Below are 19829 nucleotides of genomic sequence, written 5' to 3' on the forward strand. Positions count from 1 at the left end.
CACCTCTGGTGATCGTCGAGGGGACACTGAATAGTGCACGGTACATCCAAACCGTCATCGAACCCATAGTTCTACCATTCCTAGACCGGCAAGGGAACTTGCTGTTCCGACAAGACAATGCACGTCCGCATGTATCCCGTGCCACCCAACGTGCTCTAGAAGGTGTAAGTTAACTACCCTGGCCAGCAAGATCTCCGGATCTGTCCCCCATTGAGCATGTTTGGGACTGGATGAAGCGTCGTCTCACGCGGTCTGCACGTCCAGCACGAACGCTTGTCCAACTGAGGCGCCAGGTGGAAATGGCATGGCAAGCCGTTTCACAGGACTACATCCAGCATCTCTACGATCGTTTCAATGGGAGAATAGCAGCCTGCATTGCTGCGAAAGGTGGATATACACTGTAGTAGTGCCGACATTGTGCATGCTCTGTTGCCTGTGTCTATTTGCCTGTGGTTCTGTCAGTGTGATCATGTGATGTATCTGACCCCGGGAATGTGTCAATAAAGTTTCCCCTTGTGACTACGAAGGCTTTCCCGTCGTAATAATTGATAATATTCTTCTCGGGTATGCAGCCGGATCGTAACGTCTTCATGACACAATATTTCCGCTGTCCAACTGGCCGCCATCTTCAGGTGAGAGTGCTGGTGTACGATCTCGCCGGAACTGACTTCCCAGCGCAAGCGGCGGCCCATATATAGGCCGCAGAAGACACACAACGCGTGCGCGAGAAGGTGCCGTAACCGCCCTCTAGCGCAGTAGACATACCCCGCCGCCAGTGATGGAAAGAGGCGAAATCGAGATATCGCTGTCAAAAATTAAAAAATAAAAATAAATAAAAAAATTTATTCCGACGATAGAACCACAGACCGTAGTTTTTTAATGTCAGATAACACTGGGTCCCAAGTCTTACTTAAAGGAAAACCCTTGTCTCTATTAATAAGATTGTCAGATAACCGAATCTCTATAGATTCTTTTAAAATACAGTCCCAATAGCGAGATGCAGGGGCAACCATTTGTGTCTCGTCATATAGTTTCTGTGTCCCTCGGTGTGACAGTGTTCCGCCACTGCAGACTTCTCAGGTTGAAGCAGCCTTGTGTGCCGCTGATGCTCAACACATCGCTCCTGAATGGTCCGGATTGTCTGACCAATATAAGTCTTTCCACAGTGGCAAGGGATCTTGTAAACACCGGGCTTCCTCAAACCCAAGTCATCCTTAACAGAGCCAAGGAGCGCTCTAATCTTGGCTGGCGGACGAAAAATACTTTTGATGTGATATTTTTTCAGAATCCTTCCTATCTTCGAGGAAATGCTCAACCTGAGAAGTCTGCAGTGGCGGAACACTGTCTCACCGAGGGACACAGAATACTATATGACGAGACACAAATGGTTGCCCCTGCATCTCGCTATTGGGACTGTATTTTAAAAGAATCCATAGAGATTCGGTTATCTGACAATCTTATTAATAGAGACAAGGGTTTTCTTTTAAGTAAGACTTGGGACCCAGTGTTATCTGACATTAAAAAACAACGGTCTGTGGTTCTATCACCGGAATAAAAATTTTTAATTATTTTTATTTTTTAATTTTTGACAGCGATATCTCGATTTCGCCTCTTTCCATCACTGGCGGCGGGGTATGTCTACTGCACTAGAGGGCGGCTACTGCACCTTCTCGCGCACGCGTTGTGGGTCTTCTGCGGCCTATATATGGGCCGCCGCTTGCGCTGGGAAGTCAGCTCCGGCGAGATCGTGCACCAGCACTCTCACCTGAAGATGGCGGCCAGTTGGACCGCGGAAATATTGTGTCATGAAGACGTTATGAATCGGCTGCATACCCGAGAAGAACATTATCAAAGTTTCCCCTTCCTGGGACAATGAATTCAGGGTGTTCTTATTTCAATTTCCATGAGTGTATATCCATACTCCGCAAGTCACCTGACGGTGTGTGGCGGAGGGTACCCTGAGTACCTCTATCGGTTCTTCCTTCTATTCCAGTCTCCTATTGTTCGTGGAAAGAAGGATTTTATCCTCATGGTCTCTTCGCGAGATATACGTAGGAGGGAGCAATATACTCCTTGACTCTTCGGTGAAGGTATGTTCTCGAAACTTTATCAAAAGCCCGTACCGAGCTACTGAGCGTCTCTCCTGCAGAGTCTTCCACTGGAGTTTATCTATCATCTCCGTAACGCTTTCGCGATTATTAAATAATTCTGTAACGAAGCGCACTTCTCTCCGTTGGATCTCTTCTATCAACCCTATCTGGTACGGATCCCACACTGCTGAGCAGTATTCAAGCAGTGGGCGAACAAGCGTACTGTAACCTACTTCCTTTGTTTTCGGATTGCATTTCTTTAGGATTCTTCCAATGAATCTTAGTCTGGCATCTGCTTTGCCGACGATCAACTTGACATGATCATTCAATTTTAAATCACTCCTAATGCGTACTCCCAGATAATTTATGGAATTAACTGCTTCCAGTTGCTGACCTGCTATTTTATAGCTAAATGATAAGGGATCTATCTTTCTATGTATTACACTTGTCTACATTGAGATTGAATTGCCATTCCCTGCACCATGCGTCAATTAGCTGCAGATCGTCCTGCATTTCAGTACAATTTTCCATTGTTACAACCTCTCGATATACCACAACATCATCCGCAAAAAGCCCCAGTGAACTTCCGATGTTATCCACAAGGTCATTTATATATATTGTGAATAGCAACGGTCCTACGACTCTCCTCTACGGCACATCTGAAATCACTCTTACTTCGGAAGACCTCTCTCCATTGAGAATGACATGCTGCGTTCTGTTATTTAGGAACTCTTCAATCCAATCACACAATAGGTGTGATAGTCCATATGCTCTTACTTTGTTCATTAAACAACTGTGGGAAACTGTATGGAACGCCTTGCGGAAGTCAAGAAATACGGCATCTACCTGTGAACCCTTGTCTATGGCCCTCTGAGTCTCGTGGACGAATAGCGCGAGCTGGGTTTCACACGACCGTCTTTTTAGAAACACGTGCTGATTCCTACAGAGTAGATTTCTAGTCTCCAGCAAAGTCATTATATTCGAACATAACACATGTTCCAAAATTCTACAACTGATCGACGTTAGAGATATAGGTCTATAGTTCTGCACATCTGTTCGACGTCCCTTCTTGAAAACGGGGGTGGACTTTGCCCTTTTCTAAACGTTTGGAGCGCTACGCTCTTCTAGAGACCTACGGTACACCGCTGCAAGAAGGGGGACACGTTCCTTCGCATACACTGTGTAAAATCGAACTGGTATCCCATCAGATCTAGCGGCCTTCCTCTTTTGACCGATTTTAATTGTTAAGCACTCTGAACCTATACGAACATTACGAGTTCAAATGGTACAAATGGCTCTGAGCACTATGGGACTTAACATCTATTGTCATCAGTCCCCTAGAACTTAGAACTACTTAAACCTAACTAACCTAAGGACATCACACAACACCCAGCCATCAAGGGGCAGAGAAAATCTCTGACCCTGCCGGGAATCGAACCCGGGAATCCGGGCGTGGGAAGCGAGAACGCTACCGCACGACCACGAGTTTTAGAGCTGAGACCGCATAGGGATTATCGCGCTTTCCTCTTCTACATGGCGTTGTAATGCAAGTATGGAAATCTATATCCTTGCGTAAAGTAAGTGAACAAAAATGCCCTATGTTATTTCAAGATGTTAAATTATTTTGACGATTTGCCTTAAATACGCGTTTCTAGGCTTGAATACAAACTGTAATTTTAAATTTTTACCTCAGGAGCTACGTTTTCTTGCAGTTAGCAATCGGCAATATGCAACAACAGGCAGACGTTTTCAACTTTAAACAAAGCGGCTGGAGCTCCTACAGAATTTAAGAATTTGTTTCCCCGGTTATTTTCGTAAATTTTCCTCTCCACTTCAAAATTTGCTGACCTCACACGAAACTCAAATTATTCGATGAAATGGAGCACCTAGTGACATAATGTTTAATAAATGAAAAAACCAGAAAAAATACTCTATTTCCCTGTTTCTCCAGAACATTAGAACCTTAAACATATCAAACGTCCCCTTAGAAAAATTTATGAATTACTTTGCTGATAATCCTCTTACATTATTTGACTTTCAAACAGCTGAGCGGAACTGAACGTACTCAGACATTTCGCTCTTTTTAGCTATTCTGATCAGCACTAAATTGACACACAATATATTTAGCGCAACGCAGTCTGACTTTCAAAAATCCCTACAAATGAATGGCCCTGACTAACAATAACCTATACCTTTTGTGAATCACTTACCACACAAAAATCTTCGTTACTCGAACTACTGCAATACAGCGAGCGCCAATACTGCCAGCTAAATAAAAGATTCTAACTACCGAAGGCACTAACTACCGATAGGCATAGTTGGAAAATGAAAGATTTTGATAGATAACAAAGAATGTATTTACCTTAATAGTTATCAGGAGAAAGAAAGCTGGCGTTCTACGGATCGGAGCGTGGAATGTCAGATCACTTAATCGGGCAGATAGGTTAGAAAATTTAGAAAGGGAAACGGATACGTTAAAGTTAGATATAGTGGGAATTAGTGAAGTTCGGTGGCAGGAGGAACAAGACTTCTGGTCAGATGACTACAGGGTAAAAGAAATTATTCAGATAGTGAAGGAAGATGAAAATTTAATAGTCATGGGTGACTGGAATTCGGCAGTAGGAAAAGGGAGAGAAGAAAACGTAGTAGGTGAATATGGATTGGGGGAGAGAAATGAAAGAGGAAGCCGTCTGGTAGAATTTTGCACAGTGCACAACTTAATCATAGCTAACGCTTGGTTTAAGAATCATGAAAGAAGGTTGTATACATGGAACAACCCTGGAGATACTAAAAGGTATCAGATAGATTATATAATGGTAAGACAGAGATTTAGGAACCTGGTTTTAAATTGTAAGAGATTTCCAGGGGCAGATGTGGACTCTGACCACAATCTATTGGTTATGACCTGTAGCTTAAAACGGAAGAAACTGCAAAAAGGTGGTAACTTAAGGAGAAGGGACCTGGATAAACTGAAAGAACCAGAGGTTGTACAGAGTTTCAGGGAGAGCATAAGGGAACAATTGACAGTAATGGGGGAAAGAAATAGAGTAGAAGAAGAATGGGTAGCTTTGAGGGATGAAGTAGTGAAGGTAGCGGAGGATCAAGTACGTAAAAAGAAGAGGGCTAGTAGAAATCCTTCGGTAACAGAAGAAATATTAAATTTAATTGATGAAAGGAGAAAATATAAAAATGTAGTAAACGAAGCAGGCAAAAAGTAATACAGACGTCTCAAAAATGAGATCGACAGGAAGTGCAAAATGGCTAAGCAGGGATGGCTAGAAAACAAATATAAGTATGTAGAGGCTTATCTCACTAGGGGTAAGATAGATACTGCATACAGGAAAATTAAAGAGATCTTCGGAGATAAGAGAACCACTTGTATGAACATCAAGAGCTCAGATGGAAGTTCTAAGCAAAGAAGGGAAAGCAGAAAGATGGAAGAAGTTTATAGAGGGTCTATACAAGGGCGATGTACTTGAGGACAATATTATGGAAATGGAGGAGGATGTGGATGAAGATGAGGTGGGAGATGCGATACTGCGTGAAGAGTTTGACAGAGCATTGAAAGAGCTGAGTCGAAACAAGGCCCCGGAGTAGACAACATTCCATTGGAACTACTGACGGCCTTGGGAGAGCCAGTCCTGACAAAACTCTACCATGTAGAAACAGCCGAAATACCCTTAGACTTCATGAGGAATATAATAAGTCGAATCGCAAAGAAAGCAGGTGTTGACAGATGTGAAAATTACCGAACAATCAGTCTAATAAACCACAGCTGCAAAATACTAACACGAATTCTGTACAGACGAATGGAAAAACTAGTACAAGCCGACCTCGGGGAAGATCAGTTTGGATTCCGTAGAAATACTGGAACACGTGAGGCAATACTTACCTTACGACTTATCTTAGAAGAAAGATTAAGGAAAGGGAAACCTACGTTTCTAGCATTTGTAGACTTAGAGAGAGCTTTTGACAATGTTGACTGGAATACTCTCTTTCAAATTCCAAAGGTGGCAGGGGTAAAATACAGGGAGCCAAAGGCTATTTACAATTTGTACAGAAACCAGATGGCAGTTATAAGAGTCGAGGGACATGAAAGGGAAGCAGTTGTTGGGAAGGGAGTAAGACATGGTTGTAGCCTCTCCCCGATGTTATTCAATCTGTATATTGAGCAAGCAGTAAAAGAAACAAAAGAAAAATTTGGAGTAGGTATTAAAATCTATGGAGAAGAAATAAAAACTTTGAGGTTCGCCGATGACATTGTAATTCTGTCAGAGACAGCAAAGGACTTGGAATAGCAGTTGAACGGAATGGACAGTCTTTTGAAAGGAGGATATAAGATGAACATCAACAAAAGCAAAACGAGAATAATGGAATGTAGTCTAATTAAGTCGGGTGATGCTGAGGGAATTAGATTAGGGAATGAGACACTTAAAGTAGTAAAGGAGTTTTGCTATTTGGGGAGCAAAATAACTGATAATGGTCGAAGTAGGATATAAAATGTAGACTGGCGATGGCAAGGAAAGCGTTTCTGAAGAAGAGAAATTTGTTAACATCGAGTGTAGATTTAAGTGTCAGGAATTCATTTCTGAAAGTATTTGTATGGAGTGTAGCCATGTGTGGAAGTGAAACATGGACGATAAATAGTTTGGACAAGACGAGAATAGAAGATTTCGGTATGTGGTGCTACAGAAGAATGCTGAAGATGGGTAGATCACATAACTAATGACTAAGTATTGAATAGGATTGGGGAGAATAGAAGTTTGCGGCACAACGTGAAGAAAAGAAGTTATCGGTTGGTAGGACATGTTCTGAGGCATCAAGGGATCACCAATTTAGTATTGGAGGGCAGCGTGGGGATTAAAAATCGTAGAGGGAGACCAAGAGATGAATACACTAAACAGATTCAGAAGGATGTAGGTTGCAGTAGGTACTGGGAGATGAAGAGGCTTGCAAAGGATAGAGTGGCATGTAGAGCTGCATCAAACCAGTCTCAGGACTGAGGACCACAACAACAACAACAACAACAGCTTCAAAACTGAGTTATTAGCTCATTCCACATTTCACACCGTCAGGAGTGGAATTTCTAACATTCCTTTCTTAAGCGATGCCTGAAATACAAGATCCAAAACCACTCCATATTTCAAGTTTCTGTCTTTGGCTGTTTGATGTTGGCGGCGATGACTCAGTAATTAACTCAGTCCCTATTCCACGCCCTTGGGGATTGAATTCCCAAAAGCAGTGAAACACGTATTTCATTTCTAACTGAGAAGCCAAGTACCAATTCAGAGATTTAGTTCTAAAAATGGTTTAATATTTTATAAAACATTTGACCCCGTACTTCAACCTTTTGGGGGTTAAATTTCCAAGAACATTGAAATGCGATTTTTTATTGATTACTAATGGAGAAGCCAAATACAAATTTTCGTAGATTTAGCTTCAAATGTGTTTGCTTAGTGAAATATTTCCACAATAGTTTTCATTCCCTAATTCGCCCCCATAGCGACTAGACTTCCGAAAACAATGAGACATATTTTTGAGACATTATTTACTGATAATGTAGACATTGGTTGCCAAAAAAGTTTCCTTGTGACGGTAACATGGTGTACTCTGACTGAATGTTCTCTTCAGTTTGAGCTTTGCATTCCCCAAAACATAAGGCTCTGTCCAACAAGTACGAGCTACCACACCGCACTATAACCCCGCTTGTGTCACAGTACATCCGCCATCAAGCTACACCGCCAGTCACTGGAAGATCACTACCCCATAAAAGAACGATTTGGTTCGTTGAGCCGATTTATACATACGACACGCGTGCCTTCCACAGTGCAGTTTTACCATACTACTGTCCCTTGGGACATGAAACATTTCAGTGAATTATAAAGACGTAGAGAGCCACCACGTAACGACTTCTATGAATAAACCGCCAACTTGAACAAAATAAGTTTCAAATTGCTTTCGCTTTAGCCACACATTTTTTTTTATATTATTGTCTCATCATAAGTGTATTCTTTTACTTAGTTTTACAATTGTTTTTATGGGAGCCTACCTACCTTGGATGACATAATCGCCATTTTCTGTTTGTCATCTTAATTCTTGTCCATTAAATTTTCACCTGTGGTGTCCAACTAAATTCAGAGCGCATAGAGGGAGTTTCAACAGCGTTTCCCACTATACACTGGCGTCAAATTAATTATCAAGTAAAGAATCACATGCAACTAGTTACATAACAATTAATAGTCTCATTTCTGTAAATAGTTGCATTCGATCCCGAGTATTAGTTTCAAGTATTCTTCTGAAATATGCATCTTGTTCCAGAACCCACCAGAATGAAGACTACTGAAGAGAAGAGTGCAAGCACACCTCGTGTGAGGTTAGCTGTTCTGGGGCAGACCAATGTCGGGAAGTCTGGTAAGTTGGGCCGCCCGTTGAGTAGAATGTCTACGATAAAACTTACTAACAATGATGCGATCTGCACACTTCTGACGACAGGAGGGTAAAATCTTACGCAGTCCAGTCACCTTTTGAAGCGTGGATGCGCAGGCAGAGTGTCAATGTGGTTCTGGAAGCTACCGACAGGTACGCGGAGCCATACCGACTATAGTGCTGGCCAGCTGCGCTTAGTTTCACGATTGAGGACCCATGCCGCGAACAGCCGGATCTAGGTGCTTCCACAGATTCTTGATTCGGCTTAAATCGGGGGAGGGGGGGTTGGTAACCATGGGAATACCATAAGCTCATCCTTGTACTCTTTGGGTCACTCACGGACCCTGTGAACTGTGTGACACGGTGCATTGTCCTGCTGGTAGATGCCAACTTGGTGAGGAAAAATAAACCGCATATGGGGGTTGACATTGTCCACAACAATAGATGACTACTTGAGTTGATCCGTTGCGCCTTCCAGAACGACGAGATATCCCATGGAATGCCACGAAAAAATTCCCTATACCATAACGCTTCCTCCTCCGGATTAGACCGTTCTCCAATTGCTGCAGGGCCTTACACGCCAACGGCCTTCAGTCCGATGATTCATCTGAAAAGGCCACCTATCGCCACTTAGTAGACATTTAGTTGCAGTATTGTCGGCCAAATTCCCACTGGAGATAACAGAGTGGAAGAAATGAAAGGAAGCAGGCCATCATGTTTGTCACAGACAACGGAGATTATTTTTACACTGAAGGCAGCGGTATACTCGTAAGTAATATGAGGTACATTATACTGTTCCATACTAGAGGGAATTGCGTTAGTGTTGTGGATACAGTCTTGGTGGGCACTAGGCTGGGCTTCGCCGATGAACAGTAGTCAGATGAGGGCATGAACCAGACGCCTGCTGCGGAGACCCATACGCTGCAACATTCGCTGAATGGTCATTGAGGAGACCGTGTTGGTAGCCTCTTAGTTCATCTGGGCTGTCACCTGCTCAACAGTTGCACGTCTATATGCCAGTACACGACTCCACAGCCGTCGTTCACCCCTTTGGATCACCACAGTTGCCTCGGCGTTGGTGTTGGATAGCACCATTTTGCCATGTAGAGTACATTTTTACCACTTCAGCACGCGGGCACTGATGTGACTACAAGTGCAGCCTGCAAATATGATATTTCTTCATTCTGGCAACAAAAAATATAGCTCATATTAGCTACGTGAATACTGCAGTTTACAAACTTAGCCATTTCGGTAATGCTTCCACCCTTGGCCTGAAAGCCAACGATCATGCTCTTTGGCATGTCACGTAAATCACTCCGTTTCTGCATTACAACGACTGCATTGTTTTCCGCTTCACTTCGACACACTTTATGTACTATCCACTGCTATTGCTGCCACCTTCCGTCTGCGAGTGGTAATTGCACGTTAAAGTCGAACGCAGGCGGTAGTTATATTAATGTGACTGGACAGAGTAGTAGGAGTCAAGACTAACTGCCCTCTCTATTGTTGTTAGTGAGGTTTACAAGTAGCGGCTTAAATACTAGAAACATGTACGTTATCCACGTAACATGCAATCCGTAGGTCACTATTAACGTCTTCCCTAAGCAATGTATTTCAGCTTATAGGAAGTAAATGTATTCATGCCCCTAACTATAGCGCTGGTATGACTACAAGTGCAGCACGTCATCGTGATGTTTCTTTATTTTGGCAGCAAAAATAAGCTACGAGAATGCTGCTTTCTTCAATATAAGAAAAATCTCCGCTCTCTGTCACAAACATGATTGCCTGCTTACTTTCACTTTTTCCCCTCTGGTATCTCCAGTGGTATTACAGTCTGATGAAACTCCGTGGTCCGTAGCTCGTGGTCGTGCGGTAGCGTTCTCGCTTCCCGCGCCCGGGTTGCCGGGTTCGATTCCCGGAGGGGTCAGGGATTTTCTGTGCCTCGAGATGACTGGGTGTTGTGTGATGTCCTTACGTTAGTTGGGTTTAAGTAGTTCTACGTTCTAGGGGACTGATGACAATAGCTGTTAAGTCCTATAGTGCCCAGAGCCATCTGAACCATTTGAAACTCTATGCGTTCTCAGTAATATTCGTAATCTACAAAAGGGTGCTCAGACGCATCTACGGTGTCAAATCAAGAGCTTCGTGTAATCTATTGTTCACTTGTCTCGTAACCGTGTCTCTCATCCTTATGTAGTATTTTTGTAGACAGTGTGGAATCATTCAGAAGGAGCTGCGACATCCATCCCGTGAAAACTATACGGAAAACTATCTGCACTTTACTATTCAGCGTCTTTCATTTTTAGTGGGCATCCGGAAGAACTGAAAAAATTGATTCGTAAACATTTAATCTTCAGATGTAAGTTGAATAGTTTCCTTGCGACATACTCTTCTTGCTGTGTTTGTCTTCGGTATTCTGTAGCTTATGTGGTTCAACATTTGGACAGCTATAAGTGAGCCCATGGTTCTGAAGGCGATTGGATCGAAATGTCCTCTGTAACGTGACTTTTACGTTTCACGAACTTCTGTCTAATAAACACATTGTCAAACTGAGTGGTTTGGTCTTAATATTCCCTTTAACTGTGTAGTCCCTGTTCCCAAAACAGGGTGGATGAAATTGGTGAGATCGTTTACTGAAGACTGAGGTTGGCCAGCTCCAGCATGAATGCCATTATATTGTAGTATTCAATAAGCCTGTTGTTTAGTGGTTGTCTAGTTTCTTACTATCCTTTATGTTTCACTTATTATGGCTCAAATGGCTCTGAGCACTATGGGACTTAGCATCTGAGGTCATCAGTCCCCTAGAACTTCGAACTACTTAAACCCAACTAACCTAAGGCCGGATTCGAACCTGCGACCGCAGCGGTCGCGCGGTTCCAGACTGAAGCGCCTAGAACCGCTCGGCCACATCGTCTGGCTTTTACTTATTACCCTTTATCGTAACTTAGAAACCCTTCTACTTATCCCTGTTTGCATAAAGCAATATAGGATTGTGGGTCCGCCATGGTGCAAACATTTTTGGTCCCTTTCTTCCCCAGACAGGATTCAGCGACAATATCACCATCAGCAGTGGTTTTTCTTTATTTTAAAACATGCGAAGTTAGCACCGTTACAAAACATTACAAAATGTTATTGCATGTGTATTGATTGGTTCGAGATACTGTATTGTGTGAATAGCTTTATAACACGTTCTTACTTTTCAGTCGCTGTATGATTTCCGTATCTGATGCAGGTTTTATAAACATTTTCTTTGTTTACTGCTGTATCTTCGGCGTACAGCGTATCATCTGCCCTTGTTGGTCGGCTTGCAGTTGCTCTTTTTATGTGAAACGTTTTTGTCTCCTCGACATTCCCTGGTATGCTCCGGTTGTGTTTTCATCCCGCATGAAGCTACCCAAGTACTGTTTCTGCATCGACTTCTACGCACATACTCGGCAAGCCACCATATGCTGCTTTCCGGACAGTACCTTGAACAGTTATTAATCATTCTATTTCCTGATCGAACAGTCCACAGGTGTACTGCCGGTCCATTGTGTCCAGCGGGCACAATATCTTGACGATCACAAATGTCGCCATCGTCAGGGGCGGCTTATATAACCTCATTCCACAACCCGTTCTCACCGCTCTCTGCGTCCATAACACACTGTGGACGGCAGTACGCCTGTGAACTATTCAAACGGGTAATACGCCGGGAGAAACCGTTCCACTCGCACATGGAACAACGGAATAACGACTGTCTACATGCCTCTAGACGAGCCGTAACTTCTCTTACCTCGTCTTCGCGGTCGTTACGTGAAATTCACGTTGGCCTCTTCGGAATCCTTCCCTAGTCACGCCTCAAATGATGATTATCTAAATTTTCTAAACAGCGTTCCACAAAGAACGTGACTTGAACATAGACCTGCTAAGAGACACTCCCTCCGCAATAAACTTAAGAAGACTGTTCAGTTGCAATAGCATGAACATTCTTCCATTACAATCTACACACCATACGGCGCACAGTCATACTGTCATAGACGTAATCGCAACGAAACAGACTGACAAAGTAAGAGATGTTGGTCAAACATCGGCCCCTGGCCTCTCAGCACATGATGTAATATTCCTGGCCTACTCTGTGCAGCCCCCAAGGATCAAATCGCGTTACGCAACTTGTAGGAACATGAAACGTATTGACCTTGACGCTCTAACAGCCGATTGCTCAGAAATCTCATGGCATCAAATAATCAGAGAACCTACAATCGACGGCAAAATTAATGAACTTGGTGATAAACTCACTGCCCTCTATGACAAACATGGATGCACCTGTGCGCACAATCCGTGTAAGAAAATCTCCTGCTCCATGGCTGACAGCTGAATTACGTCAAATGATGACTAATATAGATGCTGCCCACAGGCGTTTCAAGGCAGATCCGAAACCGGAGCGTTTCGCAGAATATAGAAAGCTACGGAACAGAGTGAAACAGTGCATTAGCAATGCTAAAATCAGTCACCCTCGCTGCCTTGTATGCAACGATCTGACGCCCACGACTATATGGAAGAATCTCCGTAGATTGGGGGTCGGAAAGGCAAAATCGGAAATTACTTGTCATGTGTCAGCTAACGAATTAAATGAATTCTTCTCTGCACCTCTGAATACCCGCACGGCTGACAATTACCGTCCACAAGAATCCCCAAACATGTAACAATAAATACGGCAAGAAAAGCAATAATGAGAATCTCTTCTGATGCAATAGGCAACGACAGTATCGGTATAACCATGATTAAGAATGTTGCCGATATCTTAGTACCTGTCTTACCTGACATATTTAATTTTTCCCTCGTGAACAGAATATACCCCACTGCATGGAAAAGAAGCATAATTCGACCTATCCCTAAGATCGAAAACCGGCAACTGCCTAGTGGTTACCGACCAATTAGCACACTGCCTGCTGTTTGCAAAGCACTTGAATATATTGTTATGGCCAAATCACTGAACACTTCCATGAATTCAGCCTCTATGACAAATTTCAATCCAGTTTCCGTAAATATCACAGCACAAACATTGCTTTAATTAAAGTAACTGATGACCTGAAATATGCCATCGACAATCGAAAGGCAACAATATTGACGCTACTGGACTTCAGCAAAGCTTTTGACACTGTTAACTTTGACATATTGCTTAGAAAAATGCAACAGCTTAATTTCTCTGATAGTGCAATAAGATGGTTTGAATGCTACTTAAATGACAGACAGCAATGTGTTGTCTGCATAAATGACAAATCTTCCTGGAAACATGTTTCCTCGGGAGTGCCACAAGGATCAGTCTTAGGACCACTTTTGTTATCTTTATATGTCAACGATATTTCGTACGTTCTGTCCTCCTGTAAGTATCATTTCTATGCCGACGACCTCCAGCTCTACCTAAGCGTCAGACCTGAATATGTAAACATTGCAATCGCTGAGATGAATGATGATCTGTCTTCAGTAGTGACATGGGCGAAAAACCTGGGACTTGAACTAAAAGCAAAAGAGACGCGAGTAATCTTAATAGCCCATCAGAGTTTAATAAGTTCAGATTTCCGCGCACGGCTACCTCCTATTTTGCCCGACGGCACTCCAATACAATATCAGAAAACAGTTAAGAACTTGGGTGTAACTTTGGAGGAGCATCTCAACTGAGCGGAGAATACAGTCGCAGTGTGCCGAAAGACGTCTGCTTGTCTCTATGCTCTCAAAAAGTTTCGCAACATATTTCCACAGGACTTGAAACGCCAGCTCGTGCAAGCACTCGTTCTACCGAACTTCCACTATTGTGATGTGATTCAACAAGACATGAGTAGTGGAAACAAAAGACGGCTAGAACTAACCATGAATGCCTGTGTGCGTTACACCTGCAGCATTCTCCGATATGATCATTTTAGTGCTTCATACTGCGAGCTAGTGTGGCTGCGGCCGGACAAATTGCCTGACTACCACACTCTATGTCTACTTCACCGACTCCTCGTCGCGCAAGCACCCCAGTACCTTGCTTTAGAGATTAAAAACCTGTCATGCCATCATAATCAAAACACGAGGTCACTTTTATTTGGTATCCTAACTGTGCCCACTCACAAAACAAAAACTTTTGCAAACTCCTTCTCAGTTGCCGCTGTCCGCCTCTGGAACAAACTGCCCCTTACCTTGCGCAAAATTCAATCTCCTGCTGCTTTTAAGAAGAAGTTGAAGCATTTCCTACTATCATCCTCATAACGTTCTCCACAAAATAAATGTACAAGGCCAGTCCTCTCATCTGTCAAATAGCAAAGCTAGCGTCTCTTATCTTGCTCCTGATATACCTTCCTCTCCATCTATCTCTATTAGCCACGCAATCTTCTTTTCCTTCATATTTCCTTAATTACGTTCCATCATTTCTCTCTATTCTCCTCCTCCCTTCACCATCAGTCTCCCTCATACTCCCTGCTGCCAGCACGCCTATCTAAAACCTGTCTCTTCAATAATGTCTAATTATAACAGTACTTATGATCTACGAATATAAACTCTATATGTATGTATTTTTCCAGGTATACCTTTCTAATTGTTTGTTTCACTTTTCTACTAGATGTAGATTAACATGCCTACTAAAACATATGAATGTAAAATAAGTAGAATACCTGGTTAGATGTAAGAGAGGGCCTAATGGCCCTAATCTTGCCAGGTTAAATAAATAAATAAATAAATAAATCTTCCCTCCAAGGATCCCACTTTGAATTCACAATGTCTACATCTACATGGATACTCTGCAAATTACATTCAAGTGCCTGGCAGAGGGTTCATCGAACCACCTTCACAATTCTCTATTATTCCAATCTCGTATAGCGCGCGGAAAGAATGAACACCTATATCTTTCCGTACGAGCTCTAGTTTCCCTTATTTTATCGTGGTGATCGTTCGTCCGTATGTAGGTCGGTGTCAACAAAATATTTTCGCATTTTGAGGAGAAAGTTGGTGATTGGTATTACGTGAGAAGATTCTGTCGCAACGAAAAACGCCTTTCTTTTAAGGATTTCCAGCCCAAATCCTGTATCATTAGTGTGACACTCTCTCCCATATTTCGGGATAATACAAAGCCTACTGTCTTTCTTTGAACTTTTTTTTATGTACTCCGCCAGTCCTACCTAGTAAGGATCCCACACCGCGCAGCAGTATTCTAAAAGGATACCCGCCTGTTGATCGAGCTTGCCGGTAACAAGAGTGACAGCCTGCCTCTGAATTGGTTCACTCTCTTCCTTTTTAATCCAAACTGACGGGCGCCTAATCACTCGAGCAGTACTCAAGAATGTGTCGGCCTTGCGACCTCCGTAGCAGATGTCGCTAACACAGGCGTGTGCGGTGGCATTCGACTCTGCCGGAATCCGGTTCTAATCCCAGTGATGAATGAAATTTTGACTTCCATTATTCAGACGGCAAGGGGAGGAGAGGTTGTGGCGTAAAGTTTCTGATCACCATACATAGCGCCTGCGTTCTGGGTTAAATTCCAAACCTCTCCGCATTGTCTAGTGAAGTGAGAGCATGTCACACAGTTGACGGTGATCCATCCGTCGGATGGGGACGTTAAGATCGACGGCACCCTGGGAGCTTGTCGAGAGGAGTAGACTATGTGCCGGCACCAGTTTTCACCCTCTTCCTTCTTCCAACAAGTTCAAGATGAACATGACATTTCAATCCACACACACAGCCATTACAGTCACCTACACTTAACAGATATTCTTCCGCACATGCTTCTCATATTTTGCGGAGGAAAGGGGGCTACGGGAGCGGAGCACAGGGAAAAGACCAATCCACCCAGGCGAATGAACCTGCCCTTTGGGGTTTCCAGCCACGCATGCCACATGGTTTTACTTGTTTTATATACGCGACCTCCTTTATAGATGAGCTACACTTTACTGAAATTTTGCAATAAATCGAAGTCTTCCCAACAACCAACCTTACTTACTGTTTCCATTTCATGCCGCTTTGCAACGTGATTCCTAGATATTCAGCTGTCGTGACTGTGTCAAGGAGCACACCACCAATATTGTATTCGAACATTACAGTTTTTTTTTTACTACACATCTGCATTAGCTTACATTTCTCTATATTTACAGGGTGAAAAGTATTTAAAACTCTGGGAGGCTGTAGGGGATATCAAAACAAATATTTTTCCCTAGTGTCATTTTTTCCTATGCGGAGTATTTAAACCGGTAAAGGAAAATTTCTCTGGTGGCAAATTAATTAAACCAACAAACACTTTTCCATTTCTTTATGACCAAGAGACAACACATTAACACAACCCAATTTCAATTACAGTAGATTTTCAAAAATGCCTCCATTTACACGTAAACAAAGGTTACACTGTGGGATCATGTTCTGTCTGACACGCGCAAAAACCCCAGGAGTATCCTGAATTGTTATTGCTGCTGCTACTATCCGGGTAACCAGATCCTCTTCTGATGAAACAGGAGTTGTGTAAACAACATTGCGCCATCTCTAACCACACAAAAAAGTCCAGAGGGGACATATCTGGTATCTGGGGATCGAGCAGGCCATGGTACAGGACCACTCCTGCCAGTCCACGTTTCTGGGAACCGTAGGTCCAGGAATCGACTCATACGACAACTGAAATGTGCCGGCGCCCCGTCATGTTGGAACCACATGTGTTGTCTTTTAGGGAGCGGGACGTCTTCCAGCAATTCTGGCAATGCTCTGGCGAGAAAATTGTAATCGCGCCTGCCATTTAATGGCCTAGGTAGCAGATACGGCCCAGTTAAACAGTCGCCAACAACACTGACCCACACATTAACGATGAACCGCACTTGATGAGCGCTAGTAACTGTGGCATGTAGGTTATCCTCACACCAAACATGCGAATTGTGCATGTTGAACACTCCATTACGCCCGATCGTTGCTTCATCGGTAAACAACACAGAGGATGGAAATGCAGGATGCATTTCACACTGTTTCAGGCACCACAGCGAAAACTGTGCTCTGGGTGGATAATCAACTGGTAACAGGTTGTGGACATGCTGTAAGTGAAATGGATATAACAATTGCTCTCGAAGGACTGTTCTTACATTCGTCTGATTCGTCCCCATGTTACGTGCAATTGCACGAGTGCTGATTGAAGGATCCCGCTACACATGCTGCAATACAGCTTCCCCAAATTGCAGCGTTCTTATCGTGCGACGGCGTCCCTGTCGAGGTAATCTGCTAAATGACCCGGTCTCACGCAGACGTTGGTAGACAGCAGCAAAGGCTGACTGATGCGGGATACGGCGATTAGGATATTGTTGTTGATAAACCCGCTGTGCAGCTCGTCCGTTGTGGTGCGCTACGTAGTATGCACCAACCGTAGCAGTGTACTCACTCCACGTGTATCGCTCCATTAGTAAACAGAGACAATGCACTAGTACACTGGTGGATAGCAGTTGCCTACAACTGAAGAGCATAATACGCCCTCTAACAACTGAAGATCGTAATACGGCCTCTAACAACTGAATTGCGTAATGTGGCCTCCACCGGTTAAAGTAATCCCCATAGTAAAAAAATGACATTAGGGAAAAGTATTTGTTTTGATGTTCCCTACAACCTCCCAGAGTTTGTCGGTTTAAATACTTTTCAACCTGTATACCAAGCTGGCTTTCACCACTCCAGATACAACTTCTAAATCATCTTGTATCCTTCTACAGTCACCTAATGACGACACATTCCCATACACTATACATAACTACACATCGAGCCTTACAGATTTCCTCAGATATCCTTCTCTCTGATGAGGAAATGTTCAAATGTGTTTGAATTCCTAAGGGACCACACTGCTGAGGTCATCGGTCCCTTGACTTACACACTACTTAAACTAACTTATGCTAAGAATAACACGCACATCGATGCCCGAGGGAGGACTCGAACCTCCAGCGGGATTGGCCGCGCAGTCCGTTCATTGCGCCCCAAACCGCGCTACCACTTCGCGCGGCCCGGCTCTGATGAGTACTCACCGTCCAAGCCAAAGCAATGGAATTTGTCGCTTAAGTAGGTTTCGAGCCTTTTTTGTATATTCTCGGGCCCTCTTTAAAAGCCTGTAGCGTGGCACTGAATAAAGCACTTTCTGGAGACCTAAGAAAATGGAATCCCCGTGCTGCTCTTCATCCGTGGTTCGCAGGATATCGTTTGAATCTTCTCGCTTGATACACTACCAGAATTGCAACACCCTCAAGGACGCTAGTCTGTGGCTCCAGGGTGTAATTTCTGCATACATAGTACCTGTAGTGTTAGTGATTCATTTGTCACTGTCAACGACGATCAGGTGGTGCATAGGAGGCATTTTTGTGCTCCATCCTTTTTTTTCGCTCTTCAGACAACTGCTGAGTTTTGAAGTGAACAGTATTTGCGTACGGAAACCTGTATGGACGTATCGAGGAACTGTTGCCCATGTTGGGCATAATGTATCGGTGATGCGTTACAGCTTTCATCAGTGGTCTGTGGAACATTCCCACACCAGTAGACTAGCTTCTGGACGTCGGCGTAGCACAGATGCAAGTCTAGATCGACGCATTGTGCGAACAACGGCGTACAGCCGAACACCATTCACGGACAAAATCTGAGCATTTATTCAACTTGCTGTGTCATCAGGTATCACTTGGTACCGGCTGCTTGCAGCAGGACGAGATCACGTGTGCCTCAAGCCCGGTTACCACTGTACCTGACACCATCAAAGCACAACTACTGTGTTGTTAAATGATAAGAGTAGGTGCTGTTTGTATACGAGTGAGTTTATGAGTTAGCCCTGGTGAGCTTCAACAGGAAAGAAATGTCCGTTTTCAGCAGGACAATGCACGTCCACAGACGGTTACTGTGACGCAGAGTGCTCTTCGTAGCGCACAACCACAGCTCTGACCAGCAAAATTGCCAAATCTCTCGCCAATTGAACAAGTAAGGGGCTTAAGGAAGAGGGAACTCTGGGCCAGCAAGAACCATGCTTGGGACAGAATACCACAGGCACCTTTATGGTCGTTTGCATGCGAGAATAGACATCTGCGTTACCTCCAGAGGACGCACAGTGTCTTTTGATGCGACTGTCTGGGCACCCTTTACTGTGACATGCCTGTTTCATTCGATATCATTTACCGCTCCTGTGATGAACAGCCAGTCACCACACTAATCAATGAAATGATTTTGTCCTTGAGGATAATAATAAATTACGTTCCAAATGGTAGCAGCGACATTGAGGTGAACGACCACTGTCAAGGACTTTGCCGCACGCCGGTCATTTAGGCACGAGGCGGTTATTCGCGTGAATGGGAGACTATGCGGCGCGGCTCG

General features: G+C 43.7%; 1 protein-coding gene across 2 annotated transcripts in view; it reads left to right on the forward strand.

Moving 5' to 3' along the window:
* Window positions 1-19829, forward strand: part of LOC126335436 (ras-related and estrogen-regulated growth inhibitor-like) — a 282684-nt gene that overhangs the window by 12843 nt on the left and 250012 nt on the right. For both annotated transcript variants that reach the window (XR_007564869.1, XM_049998718.1), the window contains exon 2: window positions 8409-8501. Coding sequence is in view for 1 of the 2 variants with exons in the window: in XM_049998718.1 (XP_049854675.1) it covers window positions 8420-8501 (82 nt within the window). In the remaining variant the exon portion in view is untranslated. The remainder of the gene's footprint in view (window positions 1-8408; window positions 8502-19829) is intronic.

Source organism: Schistocerca gregaria, chromosome 2 (assembly GCF_023897955.1).
Source record: "Schistocerca gregaria isolate iqSchGreg1 chromosome 2, iqSchGreg1.2, whole genome shotgun sequence".
Lineage (NCBI taxonomy): Eukaryota > Metazoa > Arthropoda > Insecta > Orthoptera > Acrididae > Schistocerca > Schistocerca gregaria.